Below are 17,609 nucleotides of genomic sequence, written 5' to 3'. Positions count from 1 at the left end.
GACTTTAATTCCCAGAATTCCCCAGCTGTGAGATAGTGGGGTGCATCTGGGGAAAAAATGGAATTTTTTTATTTTTTATTTTATTTATTTGATTTGCCAATTGTTTACAAGATAATAAGTATAAATGTATACATAGTTGTGAATACATGAAATGGTTACATATAAGAAAAATAAAAGAATAAGAGAAACAATAGGACAGGGACGGTAGGCACGTTGGTGCGCTTATGCACGCCCCCTTGTCACTGATTGTCACTGATCTTAAACTGAATATGCTTCAGCAGTGCAACATAGCTGAAAAAAAGGGGAAGTGCAATTTTGGACTGCAATTCATAGAAGTACAGGTCCCAAATTATAGGAAATGCTGTTTCTATGATATATTACATAGCTTGGACTCCACCTTGAGTGTTGTGTTCGGTTCCAAACATCCCCTTTTTAAAAACCCAGAGAGATTGTAAAAAGTAATTGTAAAAAGTACACGTTTAATTAGGGAATTGGAAATAAGGCCTTCATGAGGAGAGATTGAGGAAACCAGAAATATTTAGCTGGAAGAAGAGACAGTTAAGGAAAGGAAATGATAGTGCTTTTTAAATACTTGGAGGAAAGTTACAGTGACAAAGACCAAGATCTCTTCTCATTCTCCCTGCTATTAGGGACACAAAATACTGGAAGAACTTCCTAACATGAAGCACATTTTGGCAACTAAAGCAGAGCTGGGATCTTTTCATGAGATGTGTCAAAGCAAAAGGCTGAGCAGGGAGTGCTTTAATTTGATGCTAGGGCTCAGGGGTGGGATTCAAATTTTTTAACAACCGGTTCTGTGGGTGTGGCTTAGTTGGTGGGCATGGCTTGGTGGTCATGTGACTGGGTGGACGGGGCTTGGTGGTCATGTTGTTGGCTGGGAGTGGCCAACTCAACATCACTCACATCGAGGCACGCATCTCCTCGCCTGGCCTCATGACTGTGGGGATGCTGCAACAGTTGTAAGTGTAAAAATGGTCATAAGTCACCTTTTCCGGTGCCATTGTAACTTTGAAGGGTCACTCCACACAAGCAAAGTACCAGCAAAGGAGTGGGGGGGGAAACTCCAGAGAAGTTCCTGAGACAGGAAGTCTAGTCCTGCCAAGAATGCAATAAGGGTTAACAGAGAGGCAGTTTCTGTAAGCAACACCAGAATGTTTCCTTCCTGCCTTCCTTACAGGATTAGGCCAGTAGTTTCTTCTAACAACCGGTTCTCCGAACTGTTTAGAATGTTAACAACCGGTTCTAGAGAATAGGGGTAAACTGGTAGAATCCCACCCCTGCTAGGGCTGGTTTTGATTGCCCAATTAGCTCCTCCTGATTCTTGTGTATATGAATATTTATGGTTAAAACATACACTGTACCTGATTGTGATAAATGCAATTTAAAAACATTAATGGCATTCAAATCAAATTGCAACAAGGAAGAAAATTAACAATAGAAGAAAATATTCATAGATCAAGATGGAAGTGTAGAATCTTTGGTGCTCTCTGAGCTTGGTTGTTTTCTTGCAGACATTGGATATAATGAAATGACTGCGGAAAACAACCAAGCTCAAGTGGGCATCAAGTGCTCCAAAGAGAAGTAAGATTATTTTCTCAATATCTACAGCTATCTTATATATTCTTATATTGCATGGACATAAGATTGCATAGCATTTCCAAATGGCTACAGATTTTGAAAGGTCCATTAAAAAAATAATAGATATTGCAGCCTGCCTCAGTAGCACTATTTCCCCCCATCATTATTTCAGTTAATCCAACTGGTCCGTCAAATTTATTTGAAATCTTAAATTTTTTTAAAAGCTCACTTACGATTCATGAGGTTTAGAGGATGAGATGATGGGTTGTTTTCAACTTTTTCAGCTACATCTACCATTATGGCCAGCCAGATGTGATCCAGCAATTCAGAGGTGTCTTGGGGGGGGAGAGGGAAGGCAGGTGTTGGAGGCAAATCACAAAAGAGCGTTGGGACACCAGTTTGCCCCCTTTTGGATGTGCATCATTGTTTCACATGCACATATGAAAAGATGGAGCTTACATTGTGACAGCAGGATGATGCTTTTCTCCTTTTGACAAAAGCAGAGGACTTTGTGGCTGCCTTTGTAAACAAACCTGGATAATTAAAAAAAAGTGGAGGTAAATGGAGACAAAGTTAAAAAGGGGAAAGTGTGAATTTATTTCACATACAGGACCTTTGTCTTTGACTTAGGAAGAAACTGAATTAAAAAGAGGCTATCATTCCAGTATCCAGTTGATCTTACTTGGAAAAAAAGTCCAACTCTCTGCTAGCAACATACGTTTTGGATTATGATGGGCATCTGATGGAATTAATATAGTGAAGAGTGGGAAAATGTCTGCTGCCTTGTCTGTGTGTTGATGTTCCTTCTTCTGCCTTGCAGACATGGAACAGTTTACTGTTTCCCCTACCTTTTGTCCAAACTTAGTGTTTTATTTCTGCACATGTAGAATATTGCAAGCAGCATATTTTAAGAAGTGGAGCAGGGGATGTCTGCTGTGATTCTCTTTGGTTTATCAGCTGGTTGTTTTTTTTCTTTGTAATAGTTACGGCAGCTTCTAGTTGCAATTTTCTTCTAGGTCCTGGCTATTAAACTGAGGAAGACACAATGGATCTGGCATATATCTGTGAGTGGGAGAAGCGTCCAAAGAGTAACCACTGCCCGTCCATTCCACTGGTCTGTGCCTGGTCTTGTCGCAATTTGATTGCTTTCACCACAGACCTCAAAAATGAGGAGGAAAAAGGTATTTCCTACTATGTTGGTTTCTTTGCCACTGACCTTACTCTTAATACGTTCTGGAATATGAAGATAGTTGATGAAATTTTTAATATTTTAATATTGTTTTAAGATGTTAACCAGTTTGGTCTAATATTTAAGGCACCAAGCTAGAAACCAGGAGACTATGACATGCCTTACGTGTGAAAACTGGATGACTTTGGGCCGATCACCAGTTGGTTGGGAGTTGTAGTCCCACTTTTGGCATGAAAACCAGCTTGGTGATTTTGGGTCAGTCACTCTCTCTCAGCCCAACTCACCTCACGGGAGTTGTTGTTGGAGGAGGAGGAAGTATTGTATGCCACCCTGAGTTATTTATAAAAAATAAAGGTGGGATATAAATAAATAAAAGTTGCTCACAAACAGGAGGAAGGTTCACTGACTTATTTATAAAAATAATAAAGGCAGGGTATAAATAGATAAATAAGAGAATATGAAGAAATTGATAATCTTGTACCAAACATAAGGGTCAGCCCATTCAATAGCCTCAATCTGATAATGGTGAATTTATTGCATTTTCTTGGCTTTCCAAGAGAATTGGGCAGATTCCTTAAATTAATGGATGGTTCCAGAGACAATCTGCTCTTGAATCCTAGATGGGCAACAGACCATAGCTGTTGCTTTCTCCATCATGAAAGGTTTTGGTGTTGAGGTCAAAGATCCAGCTTACTGGCAGATCTTCGTGTTATTTTGAATACAGGTTCTCCTAGACTTACAACCACAACTGAGCCCAAATTTTCTGTTGTTAAGTGAGAAATTTGTTAATAGTTAATGTTAAAATGGAGTTTTATCCCATTTTATGACATTTCTTACCACAGTAGTTAAGTGAATCACTGAAGTTGTTAGGTTAATAACCTGATGGGTTAAATAAACCTGGATTCCTCCATTGACCTTGCTTGTCAGAAGATTGCAAAAGGTGATTACATGACTCTGGGACGCTGCAACTGTCATAAATATGAGTCAGCTGCCAAGTGTCTGAATTTTGATCACATGACCATGGGGATCCTGCAAAGGTTGTAGCTGTGAAAAATGGTTGTAAGTTACTTTATTCAGTGCCATTGTAACTTTGAACAGTCACTAAATGAATTGTTATAAGTCAAGGACTACCTGTAGTCCATTGTAGATGTGGGGAACTAGAATGGGAAATCTGCCCATTATTATTATTATTTCTCCATTTTGAGCTGGAAGTGAGTCTAGAGCAGAGGGAATCTGAGAAAGAGATTGCCCCGAGCCTCCCTCAATCTTAAACCCAACTTTGTCATCTCATTTACTCTACCTGATCTCCAAGCAGCTGCAGTGTTAATTCTAAATAATATTTTCTCCCCTCTAGTGCTTTCTCATCCATCTGTCCAGGGCCCAAGTAATACACCCATAGCAAACAAAACTCCGAGGCAGGTAGATTCCTCAAAGAACAGTTTTATTGGATACATCATATTGGCACAGTTCTGGTGAAAATTAACTATGAAGGTTCCCGCAGTTTTCCCTGAAAAGTTTTCCCCTTTCCACAAACAATAAGTCACATGGTCCAATCAAGGTGCCATCCAGTTGCCTGATAACATCACTCCTCTCTCTGATCAGGTGTGAGAATGTCCTTGGTTCTCAGGAGAAAGTATTTTATTTTGGCTACAAACCTCAGCTACCTCTATTCCCCCCCCCCCCTCCCAATCCCTCAGCTCCAGTGTGGCAATATTGAAGCTTCAAAATGGCTTCAGTAAAATCAGCTTCAGGGTTGACACCATCTGTGTCACTTTTTTTCTTTTATTTCCTTCCTCAGACCTCACCCATATGGTCCACATCCTTGACACAGAACATCCGTGGGACGTCCACTCCATCAATTCCGGACACATTGAAATAATTACCTGCTTGGAATGGGATCAGTCAGGTAAAGAAGGGCAGCTGTAGCTTGGTGCACCTGTTTGACCTGAAGACCTCCGGTTCATTTCATGGCACTTGCAAATAAAAAGTGTCTCCATCACTGGATTGCCTGGGAAGATCTTAGTTTTTCCAAAAAAAAACACCTTGCACTGTCAGAATGAGTTGATGAAATTAATATTAAAGATCCATTTCTTCAGGCTGGTACTTTCCAAATTTATTAGAGAGAGTGCCAGGATGGGGAAGGGTGGTTGTCAAGGCTCCGACTAACAAAGCCAAGCAAATCAGAACTCTGGGACTTGACTCCTTCTCAAAGGTCCTCTTTATCGAGTATATCATATCAGCACAGCTTCAATGGAAATCCAATTCTAAATCTTTCCTGTGGTTTCAGTATAATTAAATTAGGAAATAACCCCATCCCCAAGTGTCACAGGTCAGGTTGGCCAGTTGGGTTAATTGGTGGGTTCTTCGACCACTCCTTCCCAAACCTTATCAGTTGCCAGTAGAGATGACCTTGGTTCTTGTGAGAAAACTCTTTGTTGTGTCTAACAATGCATTCCAACTTCCTTCCCCTCCCTCCCTTCCCACTATGTGTGGCAACTGAGGAACTGAAAGATGGCTGCAGCCAGGTTCTGTTTGAAGTTGACAGGTGGTTTATATCATTAGCTGACCTTGGCTGATTCCAGAAGCTATTTCAAAGGGAAACCACCAGCAAACTTCACGGCTGTAGACTGTTCATAAAATATCCTAAAAGAAAGCATGGGCAAACCATGTCTGGGTTGTTGCCAAGACGATTACATGGCTACATCCATGTAAAGGCGCATGAAATTGACCTTGATGAAAGAATACAAGGACCATTAAGAGACTATAAATGACAATTCAATCCTGGGAGGGAGAAGAGGACATGAGAGAGAGACTCAAAATAACTCTACCCTGCTGTTTGATATAACAGGGTGCAAGGAAATTGGCAGTCTTTCAAGATTCTGCTATTATAACCTATGACGATAAAATATCATTTCGCTAATCCTTGTGAAGTCTCTTTCATGATATTCCCTAAATCAAAAAGTTCATGAAAGAAAATTTATTTTTAAGACAACATTCAAATATGCGAGATCAGTTAATTCCATCTTATACCTAGAGCAGGGGTGTCCAACCTTGGCAACTTTAAGACTTGTGGACTTCAAGTCCCAGAATTCCTCAGCCAGCAAAGCTTGGACAAGGTTGGACACCCCTGACCTAGAGGATGGGCCTGTCTTTCCCTTGATTGGTATTCTGACTTCATTCATTCATTCATTCATTCATTCATTCATTCATTCATTCATTCAATATGGCTGCAGGATCCAGACTGCTCTCTGCTGACGCTGATGGGCACGTCAAATGTTGGAGTATGATGGACCACCTGGCCAACAGCTGGGAGAGTGAGGTGGGCAGTGAAGTGGAAGGAGACCCAATAGTGGCACTTTCTTGGCTGCACAATGGGGTGAAACTGGCTTTGCACGTGGAGAAGGTAAGTAGACTAATTAAGGGTTGCTATTCTACAGGTAGTTCTCAGTTACATTCATTCAGTCACCATTCAAAGCTCTGGTTCTCACAACTTGGGTGCCTGGCTTGTGGTTACAACATCACAGTGAGCTGCAGTCACATGATTGCCAATTGCGACCTTCTCTGCCAGCTTCCAGCAAGCAAAATCAATGCTGCTTTGGTCGTAAGTGTGAAAAACGGTCATAGGTCACTTTTTTCAGTGCCGTTGTACCTTTGAGCAGTCACTTAAATGAATGGTTGTAAGTCAAGGACTACCTGTAATATTCTTCATAATCAATAATCTCTCCTAAATATCTTCTATTTCCTTCTGTCCTTAGTCTGGAGCATCCAATTTTGGTGAGAAATTCTCCCGGGTCAAGTTCTCCCCATCGTTGACCCTCTTTGGGGGGAAACCTATGGAGGGCTGGATCGCAGTAACCATCAGCGGGCTGGTCACCGTCTCACTGCTGAAGCCCAACGGACAAGTGCTGACCTCCACGGAGAGCCTCTGTCGCCTGCGCTGCCGAGTGGCCTTGGCTGATATTGCTTTCACTGGCGGAGGCAACATTGTGGTGGCCACGTCAGATGGCAGCAGTGCCTCTCCAGTCCAGTTCTACAAAGTCTGCGTCAGTGTGGTGAACGAGAAGTGTAAGATCGACACAGAAATCCTCCCTTCCTTGTTCATGCGCTGCACCACAGACCCAGCTCGGAAAGACAAATATCCTGCAATCACCCACTTGAAATTTCTAGCACGAGACATGTCTGAGCAGGTGAGGTCCTTGGGGTTTCCTTCTCCAGTCCCAGCTGCCTCTTCCTTCTAGCTCAGGGGTCTTCAAATTTGACAGCTTTAAGACTTGTGGACTTCAACTCCCAGAATTCCCCCTCCAGTCATATTAGCTCAGTTGAAGTCCACAAGTCTTAAACTTGCCAAGTTTGAAGACCCTTGTTCCAGTTACTCGGTCATGTCTAGATTAGTCAGTTAAAGACAGATCAGATAGTGAAGAATCTGGGGAAACCAATGCAGAAACATGGAAGGAGTGGATATTGTTAGTCCACATGGAAGGACATGATAGCAGTCTTGAATTTGCCGGTAGTCCTTGACTTATGACCAGTTACTTAGCGATTGTCCCAAAGGTGCTTTTTCCAGAGGCAACTGGACTTTTCAAGAGGCAACTGGACTCTTTGAAGAAGCTTCTTGGATGAGAAGTGAAACATCCTTCAAGGAAAAGCCAAGAAAGTCCAGTTGCCCCTTGAAAAAACATCTTTGGGACAACCATGACCTGGATGACTGACATTTGCTTAGCAATTGTTCAGAATTGCAATGGATTTCCACAGGAGTACTTATGACCCGGTTCTGAAGTTCTGATGGCTGCCGTCCGCACCAAGGCCATGTGACCACATGTGCATTCGGTAGCTAGCTTTTATCATTTATAGTGGCCGGTGGTCATATGACTACATTTTATCACGTTTTTGCCGAAAACCAGCATTTACTTCCCTTTTTGGCAAAATTAGGTTTTGGCAAACAACGGTTTCATTTAATGACTACAGTGTTTGCTTAATGACTTCTGCAAAAAAGGTTGTAAAATTGGGCCAGTCACGTGACCCATTTTATGACCATCACAACTGATGACCATAATAGGCAATCTCCATTAGAGTTATAAGTCGAGGGCTACTTGTATTATGGAAAAAGAGCAGAGAACTCTTTTTTGCCCCAGGAGCTCCATGCAATTTCTCACACACATCTATCAATGTATAGAGATGCTTTCTTCTCACCATAATCTTTGCCCTCCTCTAATTAACTTTGAATTTTAAACAGCTGTTAGAGAGCCAATACTGGGCATTCCAGAACAATGTTTCTCAGGCTTGGGGACTTTCAGATGTGTGGACTTCAATTCCCAGAATTCCCCAGCCAGTCAGCATCCTGGGAGCTGAAGTTCACATAGCTTAAAATTTTCATGTTTGAGAAACATTGTTCTAGATCAGGGCTGTCAAACTTGCGTCGCACATTGGCCACACCCCTGCCCGGTTAACAAAGAGAAAAACAAAACAAAACCTCAGAATGCTGGCAGGGAATTCTGGGAATTGAAGTCCACACATCTTAAAGTTGCTAAGGTTGCTAACATTGTTCTATCTGGCCTTCCCTCCTTCTCCAGATGCTGCTATGTGCCTCCAGTCAGAACAATAGCATTGTGGAGTGCTGGTCACTCCGGAAAGAAGGACTGCCGGTTAACAACATTTTTCAGCAGATTTCTCCCACAGGTGAGTCAGGTAGCAGATGTAGAAAAGAAAGCAGCAGAAAATGGCTTCTTCTTCTCATTAGGTTGAAGTCAGTGGTGGGATTCAAACTTTTTTACTACTGATTCTGTGGGCATGGCTTGTGGGCGTGGCAGGGGAAGGATACTGTAAAATCTCCAGTCAGAGGTGGTATTTGCTGGTTCTCCGAACTACTCAAAATTTCCGCTACCGGTTCTCCAGAACTGGTCAGAACCTGCTGAATGCAACCTTTGGTTGAAATCATCTTGGATTCCTGAATCGTCAGACTGGGGAGTTTGAAATCCGTGAACTGCAATTCTAGCCCAAGCAATGAGGAAGAAAAAGCATAGACAGAACCTTGCGGGATTAGGACAAAGTCTTGGCCCAAAGTCACCCCAGCCACCTTTCATGCCTAAGGCAGGACTAGAACTCACAGTCTCCTGGGGATTGGCCCAAAATCATCACTTGAGACTTTCAAGAAGAAATTGGACTGCCATTTGTCAGAAATGGAGTAGGGTCTCCCGCTTGGGTGGGGGGTTGGACTAGATGACCTACAAGGTCCCTTCCAACTCTAATTATCTGTAAAAATCACCCAGACGGCTTTTGTGCCTAAGGCGAAACTAGAATTCTGTTTGTGTTGAATTTATGTTTACTGAGTAGAATTCTGTTTCTCCCGTATGAATAACATCCTTGTTTTTCATAGATGTGGTTCTGTTGCCAATGAAAAAATTTCACTTCTCTTTCCAGCTTTCCTTCTATTTATCTCCCTCATCACAGCTCAGAAGGAGCAATTTTTCTAAGGGAGAGCAATCAAACCGACAGGTGATGTTTAATTGTTGCCTTTGCACAGGAAATCTTGGCAACAGATTCTCATCACAGTCATTTCCCTCTGGAAATGAGCTTCTTTTGATTCTTCGCTCGGCGAGAAGCTATTAAATTTGGAACATCCTGACCTGCCAACTTCGAAGCTGAATTTCTGCTCTTTTTGCTTAGAAACAATTACATCTGATAAATTTGAAGAAGGTGCCAGTATCATTTTGAAAAAAAAAAAAATCCAGGCTGGATATGTCATGCAGGCCACGCCCACCGCAGCTCCGCGAAGGGGGGGAAATGTTGCGAAATGTCACGTGATGGCAACGTGACACCGCGAGTTTGACACCCATGTAGTACTCATACAGTCTCTTCCAAACCAGGCCTCTTCAGAAATTTCAGGACTACAGTTTCCCTGAATTCTGAGCAGTCAGCACACCCAAAGAATTCTCAGTATCCCTGCTGCTCAGAATTCTGGGAATTGCAGTCCCAAACACATCTAGTAATCTGATTGCGCTAAGCAGAAAGGAAGAAAATGCCATTTCCAAATGCTTTTCTGCAGTACTTTAATTATCCTCTTCCTCTTCATTTCTAAGTTGGGGACAAGCCACCGATGATCTTAAAATGGCGGATCCTTTCAGCCACTAATGACCTGGACCGAGTTTCTGCTGTGGCGTTACCCAAACTGCCTATTTCTTTGACCAGCACCGATTTGAAGGTAGCAAGTGACACCAAGTTCTACCCAGGTTTAGGTGAGGAAAGTTTTTCTTGGATGTCTTGTCTTATCAGATAGGCAAAAAAAAACCCAAAAACCTAGTGTTGTGGTGACACGGTTGTTATACTGCATTATTGCAGGCTAATTCTGCTCGCAGCCAGGAGTTGATGCTGACGGGCTGAAGGTTAACTCAGCCTTCCACCCCTCTGAGGTCGGTAAAATAAGGACCCAAATTGTTGGGGGCAATAGGCTGACTCTGTAAACCGCTCAGTGTGTGTTAAAGCAGGGGTCCCAAAACTCTGGTCCACGGCCCATTCTGAACCGGGCCATGGAAGTGATGGATGAGTGCACACACGAAACCAACCCTTCTCCCCCCCGCCCTGCTACTTCTGCCAGTCCGCTGCTTTAAAGCACTATGGAGCAGTGCATAAGTTTAAGTGCTATTGCTAGCGTGATCCATCCTTGGAAAGTTCCCCCATGCCAATTTCAAAGCTTAACCCCCTACTTCCTGTTCTGGGCCGCAGGGGAGTGACCAGTGGGACTTCAAATCTAGGTTGTAAGTAACCCCCAAATAGCTCCATCAGAACTTCAAAGGGTCACTAAGAGACCAGTCCTAGGTTGAGAACTACCCGTACATCAAACTGTATCTCGTAAGAAAATTATAGATGTCTAAAAGTGGGATATCGAGTCTTGGGAATCATAGATGCATCATAATTAGAACTTTACTTACCAATTAGTAATTTGCCACTAACGTTAAGTTGTGAGCAGAAATGTCTCCCAGCAGTGATGTTGGATTGGCTTGCTCAGGGGATAAAATAAATAGAATGTTCCAGAAGGAATGCAGCCTTACTTCTCTCAGTAAACCATTTTAAAAATCCCTTTGCAATTTACCCACCTCTGTTGCAGGCCTGGCGCTTGCTTTCCACGATGGCAGCGTCCACATCATCAACCGCCTCTCCTTGCAAACCATGGCGGTGTTTTACGGCTCCACCTCACAGCGACCGGTGGATGACCAGGCCATCAAACGGCAGAAAACTTCGGGGCCTCTAGTCTACTTCAAAGCGATGCAGATGTCTTGGACTTCGCTGGCCTTAGTTGGAGTCGATAGCCACGGAAAGGTACATTTATCTTTAAAAATAGATCCCCTCAGTATTTAAAGCAGGGAGGCCAAGAAAGATTTTTACAGGTATTCCTCAAGTTATAACCGTTGTTTGGTGACCGTTCAGAATTACAACGGCCGTGAAGAGAGTGACTTAAGGCCAGTTTTCACGCAACCATTGCAGGATCCCCATGGTCACATGATCAAAATTTGAGTGATTGGCAACTGCCATGTATTTATGACAGTTGCACTGTCCTGGGGTCATTGTCTGATCACCCCTTGTAACCTCCCCAACCGGCTTCTGACAAGCAAAGTCAATGGGGGAAGCCAGGTTTGTTTAACAGCTGCATGATTCACTTAACACCTGTGGCAAAAAGTTCATAAAAATGGGGCACAACTCAATGAAACTGCTTAGCAACAGAAATTTGGGGCACAATCCGAGGTGGTATTCAGCAGATTCTGACCAGTTCTGGAGAACCAGTAGCGGAAATTTTGAGTAGTTCAGAAAACCGGCAAATATCTCCTCTGACTGGCCCCGCCCCCATCTATTCTCTGCCTCCCGAGTCCCAGCTGATTGGCTGGGTCTGCTTTGGTTGCCCTGCACAGGAGAACAGAGCTGGAAAGCAGGTTAATGGGGTGGGGAGGGAAGGGGGATTTTGCGGTAACCTTCCCCTGCCACGCCCACCAAGACACCCCCACCAAGCCACGCGCAAAGAACCAGTAGTAAAAAAATTTGCATCCCACCACTGGGCACAATTGTGGTCGTAAGTCAAGTATTACTTGTACTTCCCCTTTTTCCAAGACAAAAACATAAAAGAGCTGGATTGGATCATAAGGAAAATCCTCTCACCTGCTTCCAGATTTGGAGATAGCCAAAATGGCCTCAAGGCGTCAGGCATCTCTATCTCCCTGCGTTGTTTTTCTCACATGGGCATCTCACTTTTGTGAGCTGATGCTCCCTGTATTCTGAATGAAGAGTATTATTGGTCTCCACAGCTGGCTTTCGAATGATAACATTCGATCTGTACATTTTAACTTTCTTTGACACTGATAAAGGTACATAAGCTGCTGTTCTGACTGGAAAGGCATGTTAAGCCCTGCAAATAATAGCTTATTTGCTCCCTCCACCATGAATCCAAGTCACTTCCTTTTAAAGGCCTTCATATGATTGGCTATCTATCGCTACAGCTTGTCGCAGGGAATTCCAAGTCCAACATTTTGTAAGCGAAGGGAAGTGCCCCTTTGTTGTGCTAACTGAAAGTCCCTCATTTTCTCTGAGACCAACCTGGGCAAAACAAGGAATTATTGCCAAACCTGGCAGGCCGGATAGCTCAAACAAATGAGTCAAGCTTCACAATTGAGCAAGCAATGTAGCAGCTCCCTGGTTCAAACAAGCGCAGAATCCTGGAAAGTGCCCAGCATTAATCTTGCTAGAGTGTGTTTTGAAAAAAACAACAACAACCAACCATTGAGTAGGGACATACACCCTTTCCTTCCTAGAAGATGGAGGTAATTGACTTCCTGGCTGCATTCAACATGTCTTTCTGTCTGTCCCCTTGCTCTCTGCAGCTTAGCATGTTCAGGATCTCTCCCTCCATGGGGCACGTTCTGGATATGAATATTTCCCTCCGTCACTTGCTTTTCCTGTTGGAGTACTGCATGGTGACAGGGTATGACTGGTGGGACATTCTGCTTCATGTCCAGCCCAGCATGGTGCAGAATCTGGTGGAAAAGCTGCACGAGGAATACATGCGCCAGAATGCCGCCCTGCAGCAGGTGAGTTCCCATCTTTTGAAACCTTCATTCAATTTCGCAGCTACTAAGATGGTTGGCTGAGCAGGTACAAAAATAGCCAGGGAAATGATTGAAGCCTGTTATTCTATGATTCTATGAAATGGGTCCCTCGCTAGTCAAGGGGAGTGCTGTTTTACCACCAGCTTGTCAGGTGCTTAGGAGCCGGGGGCTTGACAGCACAAAGAAACAATAGCCAATCATTGGCCGTCAACGCACCAATCAACCAATAGGAAGGCGCCACATAAATTTGGCTCACAATAGCCCATAGCACATATTCCAGTAGAGAGAAGTTTTCTGAAGATGGGCTCCACCACGAATCCAAAAGCTCGGAAGAGTAAACCTCTGGTCCCGGTGAGTGACCCAGTTTGGATCATGCAACATTATCCTGGGACACGTATGTTTGCCTTCATTCATGCGTTCCCATCTTGTTTCCCTCCTGGGACTCTGCTTAAAAGTAAGTCAGACTTCCCCTCTCCTCCCATGGACATATGACCACATTTCAGATGCTTGGCAACAGGCTCGCATTTACAACTAGTGTCCAGTGGTCGCGGGACCACAATTTACCATGGGGTTTGGGTTTTTTGTTTTTTTTTGCCATTCTTTCTTCAGGAGAATGGACTTGCTTAACGACCACATTATTCACTTAATGACTGTGTGATTCGGACTTACAGCTTCATGATTGGCCTAATGCCGTGAGGGCAAACTTATGGCCACAGGTAGCACGCAGAGCCATTTGTGCTGGCACACGAGCCGCAGGCAAACTTACCTCACTGCGCATCCGCGCGCCTCACAGCTGATATTTTTGGCAGGTTTGAGGCCTTTTTTGGCCTGCCAGAGGCTTGAAAAAAGCCTCTGCAGGCTTTGCAGGACAAATAATAGGCCTGTTTTGTCACTTCCTGTAATACTGGAAGTGACAAAATGGGCCTATTATTCAGCTTGCAAAGCCTGCAGAAGCTTTTTTCAAGCCTCTGCGAGGCCGAAAATCAGCTGTGAGGTGCAGTACAGGTAAGGGGGCAGCAGCGGGGGGGGGGGATTGCACATGCATGCGCAGGGGGCGGGGGGGTGCATTGCCTTCTGGGTGCTGGCATGTGGGTGCTGGCAAGTGTGCACACAATTTTTGGCACAGAAGCCCAAAAAGGTTAGCCACCACTGGCCTAATGGCTGCTGTAAAAACAGACAATTATGATCAACAACTTATGGCTGAAATTCCATTCCCATTTGTGGTCATAAGTTGAGGACTATCTGTGGAGGGCTTTTTAGGTAATAATTCAATTGTACCTGGAAACTAATTGGGGAGGGCAGCACAACTCACAGAATAGTGATGTTACCTGGTGCTTGGACTCAGTCTGTTGCATGTTTAAACCATGGTTTCACCAGGGTTAAATCATGGTTAGCCAAGTGTGTTTGGAGGAAACCTTTTGGGGTCAGAGAAACCTGAACTGCCAGAAGTGAAACCACAAGTGAACCAGTGTCATTTATTTCTTGACTTTAATGTGTGAAGGTCCTTGCTAAAAGGAGCAGCTTTCTCAGGGGTGATCACGTCCTTCCTTTGGCAGGTTCTGTCCACACGCATCATTGCCATGAAAGCCTCACTTTGCAAGCTCTCCTCCAGTACGGTGGCACGCGTGTGCGATTACCACGCCAAGCTTTTCCTGATCGCCATCAGTTGCACGCTGAAATCCCTGCTCCGGCCCCCAGTCCTCAACATGCCCGACAAGACACCTGGAGACAGGCTGACTGAGATCTGTGCCAAGATCACCGATATAGGTATGTTCAAAAGGGCTGGTCCTCTCTTAATCTCCTAGATCAGGGGTCATCAACCTTTTGGACCTCAGGGACCACCAAACTCATAATTTTAAATTCCGTGGACCACTAATATTAATTTTGAATGATGGTGGCTTGCTGACGTTTTCCCAGGGTCTCTGCAGAAAGCAGCAGAGACCCTGGGAAAATCCCCAAAAAGTCTGCAGGGAATTTCCCCATCCCATTTTCCTACCGATCGATCATTCTTTATTTGGGATTGCAAGATACCGCGTCCAGCTCCATTCTTAGGGGGAAAGAGAGAGAGAAAGACTTTTGGCTTCATGCAAGGAAAGCAGCAGAAGCAGCAGAAGTCTTTCTTTCTCTCCCCCAAACTCCACCAGAAATGAGTCTTTGTGGGACTTGTCGTGCCGGCGCAGCCTCTTGGAGCAGGATGCCTTGCAGGATTCCAAAGACTCATTTCTGGCAGAGTTTGGGGGAGAGAAAGAAAGACTTTTGCTGCTTTCCTTGCGTGCAGCCAAAAGCAGAAGAAGAAAGAAGTGGAAAGAAGCAGCCCCAGTGGCCAGGCCAGGAGTGTCGGGCAAGTGGGGCAAGCTCCCCCACTCCACCCTTTCCCCCCTCCCCTCATTACTTCGTGTTGTTTGCAATGCAAGCGATGCAAGCCTTGCGTTCTTGTGGGCCATGTGGATGGTGCACCCTTGTGTTCCTGCACAGCCTGGATTAATTGCTTTGGGAGGTTCTTTGGGGGTGACATTTCTCTGCGGACCACCAAAATTTTCTCACCGAGCACCAATGGTCCCTGGCCTACTGGTTGGCGATCACTGTGCTAGATTTTCCAAAGGAGGGAAAAAAAGAGCTTATTTTAAAAGTTCTCTAAAAAGTTATCCACGTATGGTGGAAGAATCAAAACGTTCAAGCTCCAGGATTGAAGCCTTGTCTGTTATTTTGTGAGCATCAATGCACACAGAAAGGGTGGAATTTCAATTGCATTGCCATAGCCACCATTTTGACTTTTTTTTTTTTAACCATCAGCTGGACCAGTGTTTCCCAACCTTGTCAACTTTAAGATATGTGGAGTTCTAGAATTCCCCAGCCAGCATAGGTGGTTTGAATTCTGGGAGGTGAAATCTACGTATCTTAAAGTTGCCCAGATTGGGAAACACTGCAAAAGACAATTTCGTAATTAAAAGTGGTACTTTGACATTCTCCTCTGATAATGTCAACGTTGTTTGATTTGCAAAATTGACCTCCTAGTATTCTGTACTCTTTTCTTAGTTAAAATAGGCCGTGCCTGCTTGGTTTTTGGTAATATCAATATCACAGAGAACCAAATAATCCCAAAGTTACAGAGAACCAAATAATCCCAAAGTTTCTCATTACTGCTTCTTATTCTCTTATTTTATATAAAGATAAAAGCGAGAGATTATGGAAATTGTAATCCAAAATACTTCATGGGCCTAAAATAGAAATGTCCTCAAATCAGGGGCCAGTCCTGCTGATGAGATGGACATGATTGATTGATCATAGAGTCATAGAGTTGGAAGGACACATCAGGTCCAGTCCCTCATGCACTGCAGAGATTCACCACATCAGAATTCTGGGAGTTGAGGCCCAGACATCTTCAAACTGCCAAGATTGTGAAACACTGCGCTACACTGTCCCTGAAAGATGATTATCCAACCTCTATTTCAGGGCTGTCAAACTCGCGGCCCACGGGCCGGATGCGTCATGCGTTGGCCACGCCCCCCGCCCCCCCCAGTTTAGCAAAGGGGGGAAAAAGTCACGTGCCACGACAATGCGAGTTTGACACCAATCTGCTCTATTTAAAACCCTCCAGTGAAGGGGAAGAAACCATTCCATGCACTGACCTGATCCACTGATTGACAGTTCTTCCTAATGTCTAATCTCTATCTATCTCCTTGAAGTTTCCTCCCATTGATCCCTTCCAGATATCGACAAAGTGATGATTAATTTGAAGACAGAAGAATTTGTGCTGGAGATGACCACCTTGCAATGTCTCCAACAACTGATCCAGTGGGTTGGGGACTTTGTGCTCTATTTGCTCGCCAGTCTCCCGAACCAGGTGAGCCTCACTGGTGCAGCAGAGATGCCCCGTGATGCTGTTTGCTTAATGGAGGGTAAACTTTTGTGTCAAATTCACCATTTGAGTTCTAATGTTGACAGTTACCGACTGTTTGTTTAAAGCAGGGGTGTCCAACCTTGGCAACTTTAAGGCTTGTGGACTTCAACTCCCAGAATTCCTCAGCCAGCAAAGCTGGCTGAGGAATTCTGGGAGTTGAAGTCCACAAGCCTTAAAGTTGCCAAGGTTGACACCCTGCTTTAAAGTGAGGCCTTCTCTTGTCCTTTACATAGCAGAGAAAGGAATGCCTCTTCTCAATGGTGCCTCTTCTCACGGGCCCATCTCTTTCCAGTTGCCACATATATAATATGAAGACTGTAGTTAATGGTTTTGATCAGACTGTCAGCGTTCCAGAAAACCTCCACTCCAACAAATAACTCCGAGACAGACATCCTCTCAAAAGTTCTATTTATTTGGATAGTAAACTGGCACATCTGGGGAATCCCGAATCTGAAAGTTCCAGGTTTCCTTGCAATAAATAAAAACTACAAATCCACCCCCTGCACCCATCATCGCATCACATGCCCCATCCGTCCCAACTTGAGACATCCCCTCATTCAGGTGCAGAAATAACATGACCTTGACTTAGGAGAAGAATGCTATTATGTCTAACCACATATCCTCCAAGATATTTCCCCCCTCCCATTTTCCCAGGCTCAAGAATGTGGCCGTGTGGAAGCGTCTGGTGTCAATATGGCTTCCAAAGCTGACACAGACATTATTTTTGAATCAGGAATCTTGACTTAATAACGGTGTATAATAATACATGGTGCTTTAATAATAATAATAATAATACTGTTTTACTCTGCACAAATCACAACAAACAAACAAA

General features: G+C 44.1%; 1 protein-coding gene across 5 annotated transcripts in view; it reads left to right on the top strand.

Annotated features, from left to right (window-relative positions):
• Positions 1-17,609, top strand: part of MED16 (mediator complex subunit 16) — a 28,711-nt gene that overhangs the window by 1,305 nt on the left and 9,797 nt on the right. For 2 of the 5 annotated variants that reach the window (XM_087952586.1, XM_087952590.1), the window contains exons 2-11: positions 2,616-2,780; positions 4,587-4,694; positions 6,022-6,191; positions 6,544-6,975; positions 8,359-8,464; positions 9,865-10,020; positions 10,890-11,101; positions 12,652-12,858; positions 14,433-14,643; positions 16,587-16,720. In XM_087952586.1, coding sequence (XP_087808712.1) covers positions 2,645-2,780; positions 4,587-4,694; positions 6,022-6,191; positions 6,544-6,975; positions 8,359-8,464; positions 9,865-10,020; positions 10,890-11,101; positions 12,652-12,858; positions 14,433-14,643; positions 16,587-16,720 — 1,872 coding nt within the window. In that variant the 5' untranslated portion in view covers positions 2,616-2,644. Of the gene's footprint in view, positions 1-1,531; positions 1,603-2,582; positions 2,781-4,586; positions 4,695-6,021; positions 6,192-6,543; positions 6,976-8,358; positions 8,465-9,864; positions 10,021-10,889; positions 11,102-12,651; positions 12,859-14,432; positions 14,644-16,586; positions 16,721-17,609 lie in introns of those variants that run through there. The other 3 variants (XM_087952588.1, XM_087952589.1, XM_087952587.1) reach the window with 3 other exon arrangements.

This window comes from Notechis scutatus, chromosome 1, assembly GCF_049901735.1.
Source record: "Notechis scutatus isolate UNSWTSFEM ecotype Mainland chromosome 1, rNotScu1.2, whole genome shotgun sequence".
Lineage (NCBI taxonomy): Eukaryota > Metazoa > Chordata > Lepidosauria > Squamata > Elapidae > Notechis > Notechis scutatus.
The sequence above is the reverse complement of the archived record's forward strand: the minus strand, read 5'-3'. Positions and strand labels throughout refer to the sequence as shown.